The sequence below is a fragment of the Dendrobates tinctorius genome, unplaced genomic scaffold (assembly GCF_039654945.1).
Source record: "Dendrobates tinctorius isolate UK_male_01 unplaced genomic scaffold, ASM3965494v1 ptg000035l, whole genome shotgun sequence".
NCBI lineage: Eukaryota > Metazoa > Chordata > Amphibia > Anura > Dendrobatidae > Dendrobates > Dendrobates tinctorius.
Window position 1 is genome coordinate 44,471,032 of NW_027361703.1, and position 23,094 is coordinate 44,494,125.

The 23,094-nt window shown below is 43.9% G+C and overlaps 1 protein-coding gene across 4 annotated transcripts in view; it reads right to left on the reverse strand.

Annotated features, from left to right (window-relative positions):
• TRABD (TraB domain containing) overlaps positions 1–23,094 on the reverse strand; it is a 143,189-nt gene that overhangs the window by 94,724 nt on the left and 25,371 nt on the right. For all 4 annotated transcript variants that reach the window (XM_073573450.1, XM_073573449.1, XM_073573453.1 and 1 more), the window contains exons 2-4: positions 8,353–8,427; positions 3,871–3,946; positions 1,195–1,361 (exon numbers count right to left, since the gene is read on the reverse strand). In XM_073573450.1, coding sequence (XP_073429551.1) covers positions 1,195–1,361; positions 3,871–3,946; positions 8,353–8,376 — 267 coding nt within the window. In that variant the 5' untranslated portion in view covers positions 8,377–8,427. The remainder of the gene's footprint in view (positions 1–1,194; positions 1,362–3,870; positions 3,947–8,352; positions 8,428–23,094) is intronic.

A 23,094-nucleotide genomic window follows, 5' to 3' on the forward strand; every position in this document is an offset into this window, starting at 1 on the left:
TGCGGTGGGAGACCCCAGAAAAAGTGGAGGAGAATGAAAGGGCTAAAATCCTGTGGGACTTCAAGATCTAGACGGATAAGCAGGTGTTGGCTAACCAACCATACATTGTGATAGACAAGGATCAGAAAACAGCAATGGCAATAGATGTGGCAGTGCCAAGTGACAGCAACATCAGAAAGAAGGAATATGAGAAGCTGGAGAAATACCATGGCCTCAAAGGAGAACTGGAAAAGATGTGTAAGGTGAAGGCAACAGTGATTCCAGTGGTGATAGGAGCAATTGGAGCAGTGACCCCTAAGTTGTAAGAATGGCTACAACAGATCCCAGGAGCAACATCTGAACGCTCTGTCCAGAAAAGCGCAAAATTGGGAACAACTAAGATCCTGCGTAGAATCCTCAAACTCCCAGGCCTCTGGTAAAGGACCCGAGAATGAAAAGGAACAAAGACCACCCCCAGTGGGGGTGAGAAGGTAGGTTTTTTTATATATCTATAATTTTATATCTTGTAGGGGAGGAAGGGGATGATCAAGGAGATGCACAAAGAGGCACAGCACAAATGCTGCCATATTTGCTAATCATTGTGCCTTTAATTATATAAGGTCTATCACAGTGATAAAAAGTCTGAAACAAATTCATGCCGACTGGTAGATCTTGGCAGGTGCACTAAACATTCGAGAAGAAGAAAGATGAAAGAAGAAAGAAAAAGAAAGAAGAAGCCCTGATAGTGTTCTCCAAGGTCTCAACTGCCCCCGGTAGCTGAAACACCAGAGATTTTCCAAGACTGGAGAGCGTTATTCTCTTATTCCCGATTGCAATTCTAAAATAACAAAGAGGGAATAAGGCCCCTTAGAATCCGCCATTTATGTGCATCGGTGGTTAAGGGGTTAACAGAAGGGTATCAACAATTTTGTCAACATCTGAATAATGTATCAGTATTTGTAAAATCAAAATTAGGGCCGAGACCAAAACACAGAAGAGTCACAAATTAATCCATTATATAAAATGTTCTCACTAAAAAGGATGTATTGTTGGCTTACAAACACTTAAGTAAAACAAAGACCACTTTACTGCCATGTGGAATTGGGGGGGGGGGGGTCACAAGATTATCTGAAATTTTCAGATAAAAAAAATAAAAGCAAAAAGAGAGAGTCCTTGGAACTAAGAATAAAAAACAAGAAATGGGGAAGCAGTTACCTTTACTACATCTTGTTTACTGCTGTCACTGAAGTGAGCCGTGCCCACGATGTACACTTTACTTCCCTCCTCTGTGCTGAGTACAGTCACAGTATCTGGAAGAGACGGACTTCTCTGTCTTTTCTTCATTTTCATCTCCCAAAGAATCCAGAAGGCATCAGCATCCGCTAAGACGGGAAAAAAACAAAACAAAAAGGAACATGAGAGAAAGGACCACGAGGTATGTGACAGGATTGAGTCAGCTTGCACCTTAAAGGGAATTATTTACATTCTTCCAGCATGAAGGTCAAACATTTAAGTCTCTGCAGGTGTCAAAACTGCAGAGATCAATAGAGGGCTGTAACAAATCTGTTAAATAAGGTTTCCAGGTTTTTACCAAGTCCTTATAGGGAATCTGTCACCCTATTTTTCGCCTATCAGATGCCGACCCCGACATCAGGGGCTTATCTACAGCATTCTGTAATGCTGTAGATAAGACCCCGATGTAACCTGAAAGACAAGAAAAAAAAGTTATATTATACTCACCCCGGCGTTCGCTCCAGTCTGATGGGTGTCGCCGTCCCGTCCGGCACCTCCCATCTTCATACAATGACATCCTCTATGCTGCCTGTCGTGGCTCCTGCGCAGGCACAATCTGCTCTGCCCTGTTGAGGGCAGAGCAGAGTCCTGCAGTGCGCAGGCGCCGGGAGAGGTCCGGCGCCTGCGCACTGCAGTATTTTGCTCTGCCCTCAACAGGGCAGAGCAGTGCACCTGCGTCGGAGCCACGACAGGCAGCAAAGAAGAGGACGTCACCATTAGAAGAAGGGAGGCGCCGGACCACGACACCCATCGGACCAAGACCGGACCGCCCCCCGGTGAGTATAATCTAACTTTTTCTTATCTTTCAGGTTACATCGGGGGCTTATCTACAGCATTACAGAATGCTGTAGATAAGCCCCTGATGTCGATGCCGGCAGCTGATAGGCAAAAAAATAGGGTGACAGATTCCCTTTAAAGAAGCATTTCCAGCAAAGTTTTTATCCTTTAATACACCGGTATTGCAGTCATCATATTATACAGCACTGTGTACTTACAATTTCTCATTTTGCCTTTCTACCCAGCTAATTCTTATTTTTTCTTTGCTCCAAGAAGAAAAGGAAGTCTATTGTCCCTACATTTATTATTCCTCTCTTCAATTACTGACCCAGCTGCACTCTCCTTCCCCCTGCCAGGGACTTTTGCAGTGACTAATTAACTATACAGGGAAAAGAACCTTCCTGATTTTTACATAGAGCTTAGAGGAATTCAGGTCATCAGTTATTAATCACGTGATTTCATAGACCTAATGGAAAAGAGAAGAATTAGCCAGGTACAGAGCTAAATGAGCCATCCAATAATTTAGAAACCCATGTATAAAAATAACATTGACTTCCACCCCCTGAAAAAGGATTGTCAAAAAAACTTAAACAGTAAGTCATTTTAAAATGACACATTACTTTAAGTACAATGTTTGCAATAGCGTGGCAATTTTTTTTTTTTTTTTTTTATATCATGACCTGTGCTTTTAGAAAAGAAAAAAAAAAAAAAAAGCTAGATGGTGGTGGTGGTGGGGGTACAGTACAGTTAAGGTTGTCATTTCAGTACTATTCTGCTTTTAGCGGCTAACCACTAACAGAGATACCCTTGTCAATTTCCTCCCATAAAGTATAGCAGATCACTGTCCATTAAATATCTGCATGAATTCTGCACTTGTAAAATCCATTGTTAAAAAAAATAACTAAAATCATATATTTCCTGGTATAGACCTAGCTTGTACAGCACAAACATTCCCCCAATGGCTTTCAGAAAACAGATGCCCGAGAGGAGACTACAATAACCGCAAGTGGGCACCTAGCCTAATGCTAGACATTAAATGTACAGAGGGCGGAAACCAACATGTAGGGTTGGGTCCTTTTGAAGCTTCTCATTTTCTTCTCAGTCTCCGAGTCACTAGATCTACTAGTTATGCATTCGGGCTCTGACTGCATCTGATAAGAGCTTTTTTTCTCCCAATTGGCTTTTAATTAATGCAGTTCTCAACTGATTCAAGATTGGACATGCAATCCGCCCTGGGCGCCAATATACGTTGTTCTGGAACGGTCTACAAGTGACATCAGATCAGTCATTTCCTCCCGCTCTTCACAATCTTCCATCTTTAGATTAATGGCTATACAAACTGTTTCCACAAAAGCAAGTCTACAGCAGAGCCCTGCATACTGACTAATGTCGGCCAAACCAGACAATATATGCTGGTTCAGTCGACAGCCTAATGTGTATGGGAGCCTAGGACAATTTATTGTTGGAAAAAATATCGACATGGCATGTAAAATTTCAGGGCGCCCATCATACTGTATCCCAGAGATATGTCTGGGGAATGGTCTCTCAGAACATAGGAATGCTCGGCCGAACGAGCGCTGCTGTGTATGGGAGTCAGCCAAACGGCTTACAGCAGAAAAATCGTTCCACCAACAATCATCTACTGTGTATGTTGTGCTTTGGACACAAAGATTTGTCCTTGACCAAGTCCTACCCAACTGGCCATTTATAGCCGCTAAAAACGGAAGACGCAATTATCAGGTAATTAAACCCTGTAGTTATAATAAAAGCAAAGGAAAATAGAAAAAAGGGAGTGGCTTGTCAATCCTACTGTATACTGACAGATGTTGTGCGGCAAATCCGAAGAATCACTCGTCCCATCTTCCGCAGTCTCCGATGCTGCCATCTCCGCACCAACCTGGTGAAATCAATATTCATGATTAACATCATATCTTACTTAGACATTGCCTGGAGGTGCACCTGCTTTGTTTGGAAGGGTGCAATGCCAAACTCAAGAACTTCAAAGCCCAAAAAGGCACAGACGAGCCATATCGTAGAATTCGAGCTTTCAAATCATACAAAGCCCAATATCCTATATGCAATCTTCTGGATTCTGCACATTGAACTTCCGAAACACGCGTCGGGGACGTGCCACGCCACTTACATAACTTCATCTTGGTAAGATTTACTTTCATTTCATCTAGCCCTTATTTATATGTAATTTTCTCTTGTCCAATCGTATCCTCATTGTGGTATGGGACTCTGAAGACTTGCTTCATTCACTTATATTATGGCACAATATGCTAGTTTATGAGGATTATTGCACGCAGCACTTTTTTGATCAAATTGCACATTAATAAATTAGTTTTATGTGTGTATATATATTTTGCTTTTTTTATCACTTTTTATAAAAAAAAATTTTTTTTGCACATTTTTATTAAAAAAAAAATTTTTTAGTCTGTTTCATATGTCTTTGAGGACTATTATGGCTATTGTAGATCTACATTGTTCAGGATTTTTTAGGGCTTTGTGTATGAAATAAAATTTTTATTCAAATATCAGTGGTGTTGACACTTCTTAGTAGCAGTGTTACTATTTTTTAATTATCTGTATGAAATTATTATAGATATGATACCACTTTAATAATAAAGAATTTATATAATTGATTACTACCCTGTGTGTATACAATCCTTTATGATTACTGATCCAGTTCTTTGGTCTTCTATCTAAACCGAATGGTCTGCCATTCAGCCTTTATAGCAGCTAGTTATTAATTGCTTATAGTTATTTATATTTTCATTTTAACTACTGCTATATTAACTAATGTATTGGACACGCGGATTCCGCACCGTTCAATAATCAGAGGATTCACCTGCGTTTAGAAGCCAGCAGCGCTTTGGATGCAGAGGACATGTCCTGTGTCCAAAGCGCTGCCAATTCCTGACCCTGTGCTCATACCCTTACTGTTAAAGAAACTTAAAAATCACCCAAGTACTGCTACAGAATCGTGGTCTCCGGCCCTTCAAGAGAACACATGGCATTATTTTGCCATGTGTCTTCTCCTGAAGGGGTTAATTGGCGGGAAAAGTGATTTCCTGCCAAATCTTTAGGAGGCATGTAGGCATTAGTGGCATGGTAGTGGTTGGTAGGGGTGCTGTCCAATCATGTGGTGGTGTCTGGGGTAGATGAGTGTTCCGCCCGATGTTCGTACCTTGATTCGATGGGTAAAAATTAAATAGTACCAGGTTTGTGTATATGAGGGGGGAGAGCCAGCGCTGCAGGTCCTGTGTGTGAAATCAAATGGGAGCTGCTGACCCGCCCTCCTTCCCAATTTTTAACCCCTTAATGACAGCTGATATACCTTTTCACGGTGGCAGTTAAGAGTACTTATTCCTCAGCGCTGCTTTTAACAGCGCTGAGTAATAAGTATGTAGCGCCCTCCAGAGTCGGAATTTCACAGAGGTCTCAGCTACCGGGAATAGCAGAAACCTCAGAGAACATGATTCGGGTCATTTTAACCGACCCCAGTACTGCGACCGCCATTAACGGCAGCCAAAAAAAAAAAAAAAGTCCGATTTCCCTTTTAATTTCTCTCTTTTCTGATGTGATCACACATCAGAGGAGAGAGAGAAATGCAGTCCCAAATACATTCCCCCCACCCCCCGATACCTCCTGTGTCCCTGGACCCTCCTGCGTGCCCTCGTACTAACCGCTGCGTCTTCTTCTGAGAAGAAAATGGTGGAGCGCCCACCGAGATCTGCCAGCCGGCACCTGGCAACAATAGGAAATTTTTCCTATTGGTTCATTTTGATCACAGTGATAGGCTCCATCAGTGTGATCAAAATTAAAAAAAAAAAAAAAAATATTATAGTAAGTTCAAAAACCCTTTATCACCCCATTAGTTAAGGAAAAATAATACAATATAAAAAAAAAAAAGTATTTACTACCATTTTCCCATTAGGGTTAAGGTGGGTTGGGGCTAAAGTTAGGGTTGCGATTAGGGTTAGAGGTGTGTGTGTGTGTGTGTGTGTGTGTGTGTGTGTGTGTGTGTGTGTGTGTGTGTGTGTGTGTGTGTGTGTGTGTGTGTGTGTGTGTAACGGTTAGGTTTGTGGTTAGGGGTGTGTTGGGATTAGAGTTGGAGTTAGAATTGGGGGGGGGGGTTCCACTGTTTAGGTACATCAGGGGGTCTCCAAACAAGACATGGCACCACCATTGATTCCAGCCAATTTTGAGCTCAAAAAGTTCAACGGTGCTCACTCCTCTTCTGAGCCCTGTCATGCACCCAAACAGTGGCTTTTCCCCACATACGGGGTATCGTCGTACTCAGAAGAAATTGCAGAACAAATTCTGTGCTCCATTTTCTCCTGATACCCTTGTGAAAATAAAAAAAAAAAAAAAAAAAAAAAAAAATATGGATTCAAAATTAAATTTTTTGTGAAAAAAGTAAAATGTTCATTTTTTCCTTCCACATTGATTTAGTTCTCGTGAAGCACCTTGAAGGGTTAATAAACTTCTTGAATGTGGTCTTGTGCACCTTGAGGGGTGCAGTTTTTAGAATGGTGTCACTTTTGGGTATTGTGTTATACTGACCCCCCCAAACTCACTTCAAAATGTGAGGTGGTCTCTAAAAAAAAAAAAAAAAGAAAAACAAAAAAAAAAAAAAAAAAACACAACAAATGGTTTAGTAAAATTTGGAAAAAAATGAGATCGCTGGTCAACTTTTAACCTTTATAACGTTCTAACCAAAAAAAAAAAAATTATGTTTCCAAAATTGTGTTGATGTAAAGTAGGCATGTGGGAAATGTTATTTATTAAGTATTGTGTGACACCACTCTCTGATTTAAGAATTAAAATAAAAAATTAAAAAAGGTGTGAAAATTGCAAAATTTTTGCCAAATTTCCATTTTTTTTTTTTTCTTTTCCATAAATAAACTCATGCTATATCGAAGAAATTTTACCACTACCATGAAGTACAATATGTCATGAAAAAAAAAACAAAACTCAGAATCAGTGGGATCTGCTGAAGAGAGATATATATATTATCTATAATATAACGCTGTAAGCGTCACTCTGTCTGAAACCTTTATAGACTGCGCAGTCTGGCTCCAGACAGAATGAGGCAGTCAGCGGTGAGGAGTATGTATGGCGCCGGAGATGGTGGTACCGTACACACTGCATACCGACATCTCCGACGCCGTACTTACCTGACCGGGAGGAGCGTTGCCGCGGCGCTTCTCTTCGGCCAGAGACCGGGGCGGGAGTGTGGCCGGAATTACGCATAGCGCGATCCGGTGCCATTTTACTGAAGACACACTTGCAGTGTGCCTTCAGTAATATGGCGCCGGACAGCGTACTCCGGCGCCAGACTCCTCCCCCGGCCTCCAGCAGAACGTGGTGACAGCGCTGGAGCACAGGAAAGAAGGGTGAGTATAAAAGTTTTTTTTTTTTTTTTTTTTTTGTATGTGTGTAGTTTAATAGGAGTGAGGGGACCATGCATACCAGGATAGGGGAGGTGATAGGACCATGCATATCAGGATTGGAGGATGAGGGTACCAAGCATACCAGGATAGCGGGTCATACATACCAGGATAGGGATGAGGGAGTACCATACATACCAGGATAAGGGAGGTGAAAGGACCATGCTTACCAGGATTGGGGGGATGAGGGGTACCATGCATACCAGGATGGGGGGGGGGGGGGGGGGGTGAGAGGACCATGCATACCAGGATTGGGGGATGAGGGAATACCATGCATACCATGAAAAGGGGTGTGAGGGGACCATGCAGACCAGGATGAAGAATGGGGTACCATGCACACCAGGATTGGGAGGGGATGAGGGGTACCATGCATACCATGAAAAGGGGGGTGAGGGGACCATGCAGACCAGGATGAAGAATGGGGTACCATGCATACCAGGATTGGGGGGGGGGGGGGATGAGGGGTACCATGCATACCATGAAAAGGGGGGTGAGGGGACCATGCATACCAAGATAGGACTGAGGGGTGCCATGCGTACCGGGATAGGAGGGTGGCAGCACATACCAGGATGGGAGACCATATACCAATTAAAATCCTCGCCACCCGGGCGTAGAATGGGTTCATAGTGTGTGTGTATATATATATATATATATATATATATATATATATATATATATATATATATATACACATACACACACACACACACACACACACACACACACACACATACACAAAAAAGTATACTAAAGCCACTGGCAGGGGAAATTACCAAAAAAAAAAAAAAAAAAAAGATTCGGGTCCTCAATACATGATGCAAATACAGCTATTGGACCAGCTGCTTACCTCTTGTGGTTGGCCGTCTTGCATTACAAAACAGATGATTTCTTACAAGCCAGGAGCTTCAGGTTTCACGGCTGCCTGCACGAACCATAAATCCACTAGTTAATAGATAGCACTATTACACAGAACAAAATATGAATACAATACACAGCAGATAAGAGTTACTGGGTGACTGCCAGTAGGTTTCCTGACCATTCATGTTGCCCATTGGGAGAATAGCTTTTTCCCTACAGTCAGAAACCCTCTAGAGCATATTAAAATGTGCCAATTCTGTTGCATCTCTAACAGTTGTCATGGATCATTTGCGTAAGAGACAACATCAAGTATTCGTATACTAGGATAACAAACAAGAGCAGTGGGCTGCAATTACATTTACTCTCGTTATTAGTTTGCTCTGGTACTCAGGATATGTTCATTGATCAATATTTAATAATTCTAGAGTTATTTTTTATAAAATGATGGCACACCACCACGCTATGCTGTCCCTTTCTTACCACCCTTACTAGGCAGGGAACTGCGGCAAGGATGCATTCACATGAAGCAGACTAGCGGAAGTTCCACTAAGCCAGAAACTTACAATGAAGGGGCGGCAGCTCTAGTTTGGTACAGAATTCCCTTCTAAGGCTGAGTTCACACGTGGCGGTTTTTTCACGTTTTCGCGGCGGTTTTAAACGCGTGAATTTGCCGCGAAAAATAAGCATCCCATGCAATCCTATGGGATGCCGCAATGCTGTGCTAATGCTGCAGTTTTTTAAGCGGTGGAATCGCTTCGCGGTAAAAAACGCAGCATGCTCATTAGGCTACGTTCACACGTAGTGGAACTCTTGCGGAAGTTACCGCGAGAATTCCGGATTCCATTCCGCGGGGGGGGGGGAAATTGCATTTTAAATTCCCGCGATTTTCCCGCGGAAAAACTAGCGAATTTCAAGCGTATTTAACTTGCAAAATGCTTGCGTTTTCCAAGCGATCTGCAGCATCGCTTGGAGAACTGACTGACAGATTGACAAGTGTGACCAACTTTTTACTTCTGATGCTGCCTATGCGGTATCAGTAGTAAAAGAAAAAATGTAAAAAATAAAAAAATATTGGTATTTTCACCTTCCGGCATCCCGCGCAGCGTTCCCGCCTCTCTCCACGCTCCCGGTCCCAGTAATCCTTTGCGGGAATGACCGCGAGACGTCGCGCTCCCGCGAGATCTCAACGTCATCGCGGTCATTCTTGCAAAGGATTACCGGGACCCGGAGCGTGGAGAGAGGCGGGAAGGCTGCGCGGGACGCCGGAAGGTGAGAACAACAATATTTTTTATTTTAATTCTATTTTTTACAGTGATATGGTACGCACAGCCCGAAGGACAGTCTCCTCTCCTCCGGGCCGTGGGTACCATCCGCAAATGTTCTGCTTACTTTTCGCATGGTGGGCACAGCCACATGCGGCAAGTAAGCGGAACAATGCAATCCTAAAAAGTACAGCAATATGATACCCATTTATTTTTGTGATTTTCCTAGGTTTACCATCTTGTCTTGGTCTCCTGAGATGGAAGTTGGGATTAGAATGGTTTAATTAAATTAGCGATGCGCATGAAGTAAACATTGGCCAAGGTGTGAGATTGAACAATACCTGACCAACCAACTCAATGGCTGATGAAAGTGTGAACATTAAACATTGTCCTACAAACTCAATGCTTTGACAGTGTCTTAGGGCTCATACTCACTGGCAACAAATACGGATACGAAATCGGATTGCACTCGATCCAAATGTTATTCAATAGATGACATTTCATTTGCTATTTTTTTCTCAGCCAAAAAAAAAAAAAACGTACCAGTGTCCTTTGAAAAGCCGGCACACTATCTATAATAATAAATGCCCTAACCAGCTTCTGGTTGTAACAACTTCCGTCCAGTTGTAACCGGTGACGTCACCACACACACAAGCACGTTAACCCTCAACACACCACACCGCCTCACACACTCCTCTCACCTCCACTCACTCTTTCACTCCACATACGTTCCTTTCTCTCACTCCGTTTCTCATACTCACACCGTCATCGTCGCTGCCCCGACATCTTCCTCCGCCGCCGTGATCCAGGATCCAGATGTTCTCCAGGCCGCCGACATCGGGATCCAAAAAGATGGCGTCGGCGAAATCTCGCGAGATTACGCCGACGCCATTTTGGATCCCGATGTCGCCCATGCCAGCGACATGTTGTTGCGGCGACGCCATCTTGAATATCGCGGGACTTCACGAAATCCAAGATGGCGTCCCGCAAGAGCATGTCGGCGGCCTGGAGAACGTCTGGATCCTGGATCGCGGCGGCGGAGGAAGATGTCGGGGCAGCGACGATGACGGTGTGAGTATGAGAAACGGAGTGAGAGAAAGGAACGTATGTGGAGTGAAAGAGTGAGTGGACATGAGTGGAGGTGAAAGGTGAGAGGAGTGTGTGTTGAGGCGGTGTGGTGTGTTGAGGGTTAACATGGCAAGAGGTGTGAGGCTGTGTGCACACGCTGCGGATTTTGCTGCGGTTCCGCAGCGGTTTTGGCCGCTGCGGACCCGCAGCAGTTTTTGCTGCGGTGTACAGTACCATGATTCCCTATGGGAATCAAAAACCGCAGTGCAGACGGTGCGGAGTTTTCCGCGCGGATTATCTGCGGTTTTCAATCCGCAGAAAGAATTGACATGTCAATTCTTTCTGCGGATTCTCCTGCGGTTTGCCATCTCCTCTATTGAGGAGATGAAAAACCGCAGAGCAATCCGCAGGTAAAACCGCAGGTCTTTTGACCTGCGGTTTCACCTGCGGATTTTACAAAATCCGCACGGATGAATCCGCACCTAATCCGCAGCGTGTGCACACAGCCTTAACGACGTCGGCGAAATCTCGCGAGATTTCGCCGACGCCATCTTGCATTCGTGAAATTGCGTCATTTACCTCACGCCGACTTGCTGTGCGGACGCTTGGCATTGCCTGTACCACCATAACTACTGCTGCCTTGGTCCTATGCCTGTTTACTGCCGGTGTCTAATTACAGGGCCAATTTGCCTATACTGCCATAACTATTGCTACCTTGCTACTCTGCCGGTGTCTAATTACAGAGCTAATTTGCCTCTACCGCCATAACTACTGCTGCCTTGCTCCTCTGCCAGTGTCTAATTACAGGGCTAATTTGCCTCTACCACCATAACTACTGCTGCCTTGCTCCTCTGCCGGTGTCTAATTACAGGGCTAATTTGCCTCTACCACCATAACTACTGCTGCCTTGCTCCTCTGCCGGTGTCTAATTACAGGATCAATTTGCCTCTACCGCCATAACTACTGCTGCATTGCTCCTCTGCTGGTGTCTAATTACAGGGCCAATTTGCCAATACCGCCATAACTACTTGCTGCCTTGCTCCTCTGCTGGTGTCTAATTACAGGATCAATTTGCCTCTACCGCCATAACTACTGCTGCCTTGCTCCTCTGCCGGTGTCTAACTACAGGGCCAATTTGCCACTACCACTTCATAACTACTGCTGGGCAATTACAGGGTCAATTAGTATCTGTTTACTCTACAATACTCCAGGACGCCTTCTTCACTGCCAGATAACTGCCAAATAGACTCCTTTACCTGTGCCAACACGAGTCATAACAAAAAGTATGCCAATGCCAGTGAAAGGAAAGCAGCTTTAGCACTACGACAAAAACAACGCCGTGCTAATGAGACTCCTGAGGAAAAACACCATCGCCTTGAGAAGATTAAGGCTTATAAACGCCGTCGCCTCACACACGAATCCCCTAACTCTAAATCCATAAGATTGGCTGAAGAAGCCTCTGCACGCCGTCACCGCCGACAACAGACGGCCTCTTCCTCATCATTATTATTAGACTCACAATAGGATGCTTCCACATCAGCATGTGGAACAATTTACTGCTACACTTCATCCCATATGCCGTTCACTGACATAACTAATCAGCAATCTGTTTCTGCCCTATCAATACCACCATTCAATACCGATGCACAGTATGCCAATGCCAGTGAAAGGAAAGCAGCTTTAGCACTACGACAAAAACAACGCCGTGCTAATGAGACTCCTGAGGAAAAACAGCATCGACTTGACAAGATTAAGGCTTATAAACGCCGTCGTCTCACACACGAATCCCCTAACTCTAAATCTATTACATTGGCTGAAGAAGCCTCTACACGCCATCACCGCCAACAACAGACGGCTTCTTCCTCATCATCTATAATAATAAATGCCCTAAGCAGCTTCCGGTTGTAACAACTTCCGTCCAGTTGTAACCGGTGACGTCACCACACACACACGCACATGTTAACCCTCAACACACCACACCGCCTCAACACACACTCCTCTCACCTTTCACCTCCACTCACTCTTTCACTCCACATACGTTCCTTTCTCTCACTCCGTTTCTCATACTCACACCGTCATCGTCGCTGCCCCGACATCTTCCTCCGCCGCCGCGATCCTGGATCCAGACGTTCTCCAGGCCGCCGACATGTTCTTGCGGCGACGCCATCTTGGATTTCGTGAAATCCCGCGAGATTCAAGATGGCGTCGCCGCAAGAACATGTCGCTGGCGTGGACGACTCGGGATCCAAAAAGATGGCGTCGGCGAAATCTCGCGAGATTACGCCGACGCCATTTTGGATCCCGATGTCGTCCACGCCGGCGACGCCATTTTGGATCGGCGAAATCCCGCGATAGTCAAGATGGCGTCGCCGCAAGAACATGTCGCCGGCGAGGACGACGTCGGGATCCAAAATGGCGTCGGCGAAAACTCGCGAGATTTCGCCAACGCCATTTTGGATCCCGACATCGTCCACGCCGGTGACATGTTCTTCCGGCGACGCTATCTTGACTATCGCGGGATTTCACGATACTCAAGATGGCGTCGCCGCAACAACATGTCGCCGGCGTGGACAACGTCTGGATCCAGGATGGCGCCGGTGGAAGAAGATGTCGGGGATCGTGGAGCAGCGGCGATGACGGCGTGAGTATGAGAGACGGAGTGAGAGAAGGGGTCGTATGTGGAGTGAAAAAGTGAGTGGAGATGGTGAAAGGTGAGAGGAGTGTGTTGAGGAGTGTGTGTGTTGAGGGTTAACATGGCAAGAGGTGTGATGCTATCGCATCCTCCCGATGCAATAGCATCGGGCCATAATCTAGTACTATATATATTATGTATACACACTATTTTTTTTTTTTAAATAAAGATATAGATAGCAGAATGTGAAAATTCAATTGTTGGCATCTGTAAATCATTACAGAACCCAACTGGATCTGACACATGGTTTACATATCAGTGAGATTTATATATGTCCCTGACTAAGAATGTTAGTAGTAGTACGTGTGTGTAATTAAAGGATTAATTCACGGAAAAAACTGGCGTTGGCTCCCGTGCCGTTTTTTCCGCCAGAGAGGGCAAGCCAGTGACTGAGGGCAGATATTACTAGCCCAGAGAGGGACCATTGTTTTTGGGCTCCCCCTGCGCACTGCAGTACTCTGCTCTCCACAGGGCAGAGCAGTACGCCGGAGCTCAGTAGTGAGGCAGTGCTGTGGAGTTGTAGTTGAGATGAATCTGTGCTGCACTGTATGCACATGCTCAGTAGTAAGGCAGTGCTGTGGGGTCGTAGAGGAGATGAATCTGTGCTGCACTTTATGTACATGCTCAGTAGTAAGGCAGGGCTGGGAGTCGTATATGAGATGAATCTGTGCTGCACTTTATGCACATGCTCAGTAGTGACCAGTGCTGTGGGGTCATAGCGGAGATGAATCTGTGCTGCACTGTATGCACATGCTCAGTAGTAAGGCAGGGCTGGGAGTCATATATGAGATGAATCTGTGCTGCACTTTATGCACATGCTCAATAGTGACCAGTGCTGTGGGGTCGTAGAGGAGACGAATCTGTGCTGCACTTTATGTACATTCTCAGTAGTGACCAGTGCTGTGGGGTCGTAGAGGAGATGAATCTGTGCTGCCCTTTATGTACATGCTCAGTAATGACCAGTGCTGTGGGGTCGTAGAGGAGATGAATCTGTGCTGAACTTTATGTACATGCTCAGTAGTGACCAGTGCTGTGGGGTCGTAGGGGAGATGAATCTGTGCTGCACTTTATGTACATGCTCAGTAGTGACCAGTGCTGGGGAGTCGTAGATGAGATGAATCTGTGCTGAACTTTATGTACATGCTCAGTAGTGATTAGACTGTCTGAATTCATTGGGCTGGCCCACATATGTAGGCTTAGATTGAGGCTATGTGCCCACGTATGCAGAAAGTGTCTGCATAAAAACCGGACTCCTTCCCAGAAAATGTTCGTTTTTTTCTGCTTTTTTTTGCGCGTCCCCAGTCTCATAGAATAGCTAAAAACGCGGACTTTCCGCAAAATTAACGAGCATGCTGCGTTTACCACGATTCATTTTTTTCGTGGAAAAAAACGCATCAATATGCACAAAAAGTGTAGAATGCATTAAAATGAATGGGATGCTTGTTTTCAGTGATTTTTAAGCATTTTTGCAGGTAAAAACGCAAAAAAAAACGCTTACGTGGGCACACAGCCTAAGATTTAGTCTACAATATGTAATTGATCAAAGGTCATATTTTGTAATCAAACTTTCCACTCTGCAAAAATGTTGACTGAAGTATGAATATTGATTGATTACATTTTTATACTAAATTTTAGTCTACATATGTAGTTCACACCAATGAATTCACATGCAGCCCATGTTTTGTCTAAATAAAGTCAGTTTGCCTTCTCAAATATGAACACTGACAAAGTTGAACACATTATTTGTTTTGTAACATAAGTTACTATATTGTGTTGTAACGTAAGTTACCTACATTTCTTGTAATAAATATTGTTGCATTTAACTTGAGAGGTTAACATAAATTTGTTAAAGTTGCTTGGACTATGGTGTTTTAATACAATAAAAATAGTGGTTCTCCCCTGTTTACCAGAGCAGAAAAATTGGCAGTCTCATGATATGGACAATTGCCTTTCCTTTTTGTGTTACCAAGTAATAACACTGTATTTCGTATTTAATATCTATTGTTGAAAAATCAAACTGTGTTAAAATCTATTGAGAATATGTGTAATGTACAATATGCACTGACGAGAGCCAATAGCTCGAAACACCGTGTCTGCAAATTGAGATTCTGATTTGGCTTTTAACCTAAGTCATATTACAAGACTCGTTAAAGGGTTGATTGTGACTTGTAGGATCGCTACTACCAACAGGTGGCACTATAGAGTTCAAGTCCTCTTTTTCTCTGAAGAGGCAATTTGCACAATATACATTCATTATTTTTTGTGCCTGCCTTCAAAGAACCGTCTGTAGCCATTATTAACTCAGTTTTTGGCTTGTGGTGAATGTAGTGTAAGTTACCATGGAATGGCCCGCACATTTTTTCCCCCCATCTTTATTTCACTCCCAATCCAGTCAAAGCCATCGTTCTCCTGTAAAAAAAAATCCAAAATAAAAAAGCAACAATATCCCATACCTGTCCGCCGTACAGTCAAGTCCCACACTACAATCCATCTGAAGGGGTTAAATAGTTTACAACCGGGAGCAGCGCTAATGCGACCGGCCCGGCTGTAAACCAAGGAGGAATGAAGGAAAAGCTGCCTGCGCAGCCTCCCCGTCTGACGGGACATGAACTGATTAGCGTGAGAAAGTTTCTGAACATTTTCCCATGGTGTCAGTTCACCTTCGGTCAGGCGGGGGGAGTCTGCACAGCCTCAATGTCGTCAAGTTTTTTCCGTGAATAATTTAACACCTACAGCTCCAAAGTTTTACACACACACTACTAAAATTATTAGTGAGGGACATATGTAAACCATGTCTCATATCATGTCGGGTTCTGTAATGAATTAAAAAGAAGCCGACAATTGAATTATCACCGATTCTGATTATATTATATTTTTAACATGAGTTTTTGCATAGCGAGAACTGCTCTATGTAAAACCTCACGTTTAAATCGCATTGTATGCGGATTGCATAAGCATTTCATGTGGATAATCAGTGGGGGGGGGGGGGGGGGAACCGCATGACACTCAGACTTTTTTTTTTTTTTTCTCGCAAATAGGTATGAGCCCTTCAGTAAATTATTCCAGACCAATTCACTTCCCTCCAGCTGCTACATTTGCATGTGTATTTTTTCAGGAACATGTCTGGCATTTTTGACCTGTGTCCATGTTTTTGTGGTGGAAGCAAAGCTGAACTTTGAGTCCTGAAAAAAAAAAAAAAAAAAAAAAAAAGGTTTTGCTGGAGGAAAAAAAGTAAATAAATTTAAGTTTAAGGCCACACTCAGTATTTGGTCAATTTTTTTACCTCAGTATGGCAGGAGTCACACACAACGAAAAAAAAAAAAAAAAAAAGTCCCATTTTAACGGTCCGAAATCGCACAAAGGTATCTTAACCAGTGATGCGTTTTTTCTTCATTGATGCGATTTTAATCGCATGTAAGCATCCTTTTGACATCTGTCTGGCGAGATTTTCTCGCAGGATGGCAAAATGGACAAATAATGGAGCCCAATGACAGGTTTCCCCACACAAACGAATTAATAGATCTAGACACAATAATATATATATATATATATATATATACACACACACATACACATATATATATACACACACACACACACACATATGCATACACATACATACACACGTCATAGAGACACATTTATACATATATTTCTAATTCATACAGTTCATCAAAGCAGAATAGCCGCAGAGACATTTTCCGGCTTTTGGATATTTATTCTCCTGCCCGACATGAAATGACACATGGTTTACATATAGTTAACCATTTCATTTTTTTTTTTGGTATGTCTATCACTGTTAATTTGAGTGTTTGTGGGTTAAATTTTGGAGTTGTAGGGGTTAATTTAAGGGGTTAATTCGTTGTATTAAATTGCAGGGACTCCTGCTGACGTCACTGAGGCTGCAGGGAGTCCCCGTAATTTCATACAATGAATTAACCCCTACAACTCCAAAATTTAACCCACAAACACTCAAATTAATAGGGATAGACATACCAAAAAAAAAAAAAACATGAAATGAAATGGTTAACTATATGTAAACCATGTGTCATTTCATGTCGGGCAGGAGAATAAATATCCAAAAGCCGGCAAATTTCTCTGCGGCTATTCTGCTTTGATGAACTGTATGAATTAGAAATATATGTATAAATGTGTCTCTATGACATGTATAAAAAATATATATTCTCGCCCCCATAGACTTATATTGTCGAATTCGATCCGAAAATCGGTGACAATCGCAGCATGCTGCGATTGTCTCAGTCAGAGGGTCGGATGCGATTAAAGAAAAAAAATGAACCGGCTCACCCGCAGCGTCATACGGGCTTGCTGAAGCACGGAACTTGTGCGGTCACGCGTGTAGTACTGATGATAAAAAAGGAGATATGTTCCAGCTTCTTGAAATCCAAAAGTTTATTAGAAAATGCTTCTTAAAAAACCATGGCAATGGCAAAGTTCACATGGCACGATATAGTCACGCGTTTTAAACACTCAAGGCGTCTTTTATCAAACTGTTGTCCTTCCACTAGCCCCAGGGAGTTCGAGCGAAGACTGCTCAGAAGGGAGAGTAGGGGAGCTCACCTGGTAAATTGATCAAAATTACACTTTAGGATGGTTTTACACTTGCCGTGATTTTTGCGGGCCGTATGACCGTAATTTTCACGTTCTTCCACAAAAACGGGCCGCAAAGACCTTCACAGATCACCGTTTTTCCCTGTTATAACAAATAGCAGGGAAAAATACGGTGATCCGCAAACACAGTGTACCGCAAAAACAACCTAACGTTTTTGCGGTACCAATGAAATGCATTGTGGTCGTGGCCGTGTCCGTAAGCCATGAAAAATATCGAGCAAGCTCGATTTTTTTTTTTTTTTTTTTTTTTTTCACGGCCGCAAATACAGCCCTCATGGCCATACAGAGCACGGCCTTCCTACTAATATTTGTGGCCCGTTTTTTGCGGTCCCATAGAAATGCATTGGGGCCGCAAAAACATCCAGAAAAAAAAAAAAAAAAAAAAAAAACACACACAGCAAGTGTAAAACCAGCCTTAATGAGATAAATTAAACCAGAAATGTACTCTAGACCCAGCTCACAGCCCTGATTCATCAAAACCAGCAATTTTTTTTCTAGATTGTCTTCATGAGGGGGTGTGATGCGCCTTGTAATGAATCAGAAGAGTCTGACAAGTGCCTTGTGCCTCACCAGTAATTGGACGTCAGTTAAGAATTGAGTAAGAGTTCCGACATAATGTCCACAAAGTACTCCTGAATTAGATGAGTGGTAGCATCATGCCACAGAGCTGCAAGTTTCAGTGGTGCTGGGAGAAGAAGTCATGAAAACGACAAAAATTGCAAAAAAAAAAAAAAAGTAAATATTGCAACCTTAGGGTTAGAAGCCAGTTTTGTAGTGTAAAAGCTTTGATGAATTTGGGTGGAAAAAAAAATTAATTATATATAACTAGGTGTGGGCCCCTATCGCATCGGGAGGGCAGTGACATCATGATGGAGGCAGCTCTGTGGCGCTGGGAGTGGCAAATGTCTCTCCCCTCCTCCCCCACCGTGCTCTCTCCCAAATGTATGTAAGTAAATGTATTTTTAGTTAAAAATCTATTTTTTGCGGGGGGGGGGGGGGTAATAATAAAGTGTCAATCTACGATATTTAATTTCCTGGTAAAAATGTGTAGGGCTTCGCTGTATCTTGTCTTGCCAGCGCAGGTAATCCAAGCAGCTACTGGCTGCCAACCCCCGCTACCTGGCGTTATCGTCGCTGGCAATGAAAAATACAGGGAAGCTTTTTTTTTTTTTTTTTTTTTTTTTAGTTATTTAAATAAACAAACAAACAAAAAAAAAAAAAAAATTTGGCATGGGCTCCGCCATGTCTTCTATTGCCAGCCAAGGTAACCCAGACAGCTGGGGGCTGGAAATCTCAGCGTGGTGAGGCCCAAGCGTTCTGGGCCCCCCCCCCCCGCGCTGAAAATTGCAGCCAGCAGCCGCCCCAGAATTGGCAGTTACTCCACTCTTCCAGCTGCCGTGTAGCGGTGGCAGACTGGGTAATAAAGGCGCTGATGTCAGCTTTTTTTTGGCAGCTGATATCAAGCCGTATTGCTAATGCCAGCCGTCAGTATGACAGCAGGCCATTAAAACAGAAATGTTTTATTACATACAAAATAGACAGATACCTCATTATCCACTTTATTAGCTCCCACCAAGTTCCCCTCCGATGTATTCCTGTAATCTTGCAGTAGGCCAGTGTGAGGCGTCACACAGCCACCATCTTTGTATACCTGAGTGTCCAAAGATGGCGTCTGCGTGTGTATGCGTATGTGTGCTTGTATGTATGCTGGATGTGTTTATGAGCATGTGTATGTATGCTTATGTGTGCATGTATGTGTATGTATGTATGTATGTATGTGCGCAAGTACATGTTTGTGTGTACAGTACAGACCAAAAGTTTGGACACACCTCATTCAAAAGAGTTTTCTTTATTTTCATGACTATGAAAATGGTAGATTCACTCTGAAGGCATCAAAACTATGAATTAACACATGTGGAATTATATAATTAACAAAAAAAAATGTGAAACAACTGAAAATGTCTTATATTCTAGGTTCTTCAAAGTAGCCACCTTTTGCTTTGATTTCTGCTTTGCACACTCTTGGCATTCTCTTGATGAGCTTCAAGAGGTAGTCACCGGAAATGGTCTTCCAACAATCTTGATGGAGTTCCCAGAGATGCTTAGCACTTGTTGGCCCTTTTGCCTTCACTATGCAGTCAAGTTCACCCCCAAACCATCTCAATTGGGTTCAGGTCTGGTGACTGTGGAGGCCAGGTCATCTGGCGTAGCACCCCATCACTCTCCTTCTTGGTCAAATAGCCCTTACACAGCCTGGAGGTGTGTTTGGGGTCATTGTATGTTCTCCTCGTGTTTGCGTGGGTTTCCTCCGGGCACTCCGGTTTCCTTCCACACTCCAAAGACATACTGATAGGGAATTTAGATTGTGAGCCCCATCAGGGACAGTGATGAAAATATGTGCAAACTGTAAAGCGCTGCGGAATATGTTAGCGCTATATAAAAATAAAGATTAATGTCCTGTTGAAAAATAAATGATGGTCCAACTAAACGCAAACCGGATGGAATAGCATGCCGCTGCAAGATGCTGTGGTGGCCATGCTGGTTCAGTATGCCTTCAATTTTGAATAAATCCCCAACAGTGTCACCAGCAAAGCACCCACACACCATCACACCTCCTCCTCCATGCTTCATGGAGGGAACCAGGCATGTAGAGTTCATCCGTTCACCTTTTCTGCGTCGCACAAAGACACGGTGATTGGAACCAAAGATCTCAAATTTGGACTCATCTGACCAAAGCACAGATTTCCACTGGTCTAATGTCCATTCCTTGTGTTCTTTAGCCCAAACAAGTCTCTTCTGCTTGTTGCCTGTCCTTAGCAGTGGTTTCCTAGCAGCTATTTTACCATGAAGGCCTGCTGCACAAAGTCTCCTCTTAACAGTTGTTGTAGAGATGTGTCTGCTGCTAGAACTCTGTGTGGCATTGACCTGGTCTCTATTCTGAGCTGCTGTTAATCTGCGATTTCTGACGCTGGTGACTCGGATGAACTTATCCTCCACAGCAGAGGTGACTCTTGGTCTTCCTTTCCTGGGGCAGTCCTCATGTGAGCCAGTTTCTTTGTAGCGCTTGATGGTTTTTGTTAGGGCTGGCGGAACGCACCAAATTATAAAATAATAGTAGGTGCGTTCGCAGCCCGGGGTCCACCGCTGCTAGATAATGGCGGATGCTCAATATGGCGGTATAATGGCGAACACACGCGGGTTAAACGTCACCCGGTGTGCACAGGGCGAACTCTGTTGCCTCACAGAGCCGCCGAACCGCTAAACACAAATACCGAGCCTGTTCAAGCTCACAGAGCTCGGAGAGATTTACGCTCAGTATATGGTCACAGGACTCGGACCCAAGGACACGGGTCGGCGCCCTTCTAGACCTACTTGAGCGTGCGGCGACGCAATCGCGAACGACGCTAACTGAGGCTGACTGCAGCGGAGCGACAGTGACTGCCGCGGTACGATAGTGCCCTATAGTAGGCAACATCATCGGACGCTAGTGCTGTGGACTGGTGTGCACTGTGGCCTATAGATTAGCCACTGACTGGCGCTGACTCTAATACTGATACCCTAACCACATGCATAATATCCAAGGGAGGGGAATCTTAATAAGTCATTCACCAGGTACATGCATCTGTCATCATCCACACATATAGCAACTAGAGTCTATACTAACACATGGCCGAGCGGGCATGCGAGTCTTTTATAGCCGAGACCTTCCGGAACCTTCCAGATCCCCCTGATGGACCAATCAGAACTGGAGAAGGACCTGAGCATGTGACTCCTGATCCCCAATGGGGAATCGTCCCATGAGCATGCTCAGTGGAACGACGGAAGGACTTAGACTCTGGAGTCTTTTGCTGCTGGCCAGGTTGTATTGTCATACCTGAACCAGAGGTGGCAGCAGCAACCATTCCCACACTGCTGGTCTGGGTAGAACGCCGGGACCGACGAGTCTGCTGAGCAGGCTCCACTGCGGCCAAAGGAGAATGGGAGACCGCCGAATGCAAGGCTCTGGATTCCTGCTGTGCAGTGGCAGGAACCCGACGCCTAACAGTTTTTGCCACTGCACTTGGGGACACTTTCAAAGTTTTCCCAATTTTTTGGACTGACTGACCTTCATTTCTTAAAGTAATGATGGCCACTCGTTTTTCTTTACTTAGAATTTGTATTATGGCAAGAAAAAAGCAGCTAACAGTCTATTCAGTAGGACTATCACCTGTGTATCCACCCGACTTCAGCACAACACAACTGTTGGTCCCAACCCCATTTATAAGGCAAGAAATCCCACTTATTAAACCTGACAGGGCACACCTGTGAAGTGAAAACCATTTCCGGTGACTACCTCTTGAAGCTCATCAAGAGAATGCCAAGAGTGTGCAAAGCAGTAATCAAAGCAAAAAGGTGGCTACTTTGGAGAACCTAGAATATAAGACATACTGTATTTTCAGTTGTTTCACATTTTTTCGTTAATTATATAATTCCACATGTGTTAATTCATAGTTTTGATGCCTTCAGAGTGAATCTACAATTTTCATAGTCCTGAAAATAAAGAAAACTCTTTGAATGAGAAGGTGTGTCCAAACGTTTGGTCTGTACTGTATATGCATGTGTGCGTACTTCTGCAAGTGTTTGCACATGCGTGTGTTTGTGTGTATGGGGACATTATACTGTGCGTATGTGTGCTTGTGTATGTGCGTCATATATGCATGTGTACGCGCGTATGTGTGTTTTCGGACATTATACTGTGTACGTGCGTATGCATGTATGTGCATCTGTATCTCCGTGTGTGGGGACATTATACTGTGTATGTGTTTGTATGTTCATGCATGTGTGTATGTGCGGACATTATACTGTGTGTATACGTGCACCTGTGTGTATGCACGGGCATGTGTGTATGGGGATATTATACTGTGTATGCATGTGCGCGAGTCCGTATGTGCGTGCATATGTGTGGACATTATACTGTGTGTATGCGTGTTTGTGCGTGCGGGAACATTATACTGTGTGTGCATGCGTGTTTGTATGTGCATCATCTATGTGGAAAGTGCCAAAGCAAGGTAATTGTATACGAGCTGCTGCTCCCACTCGC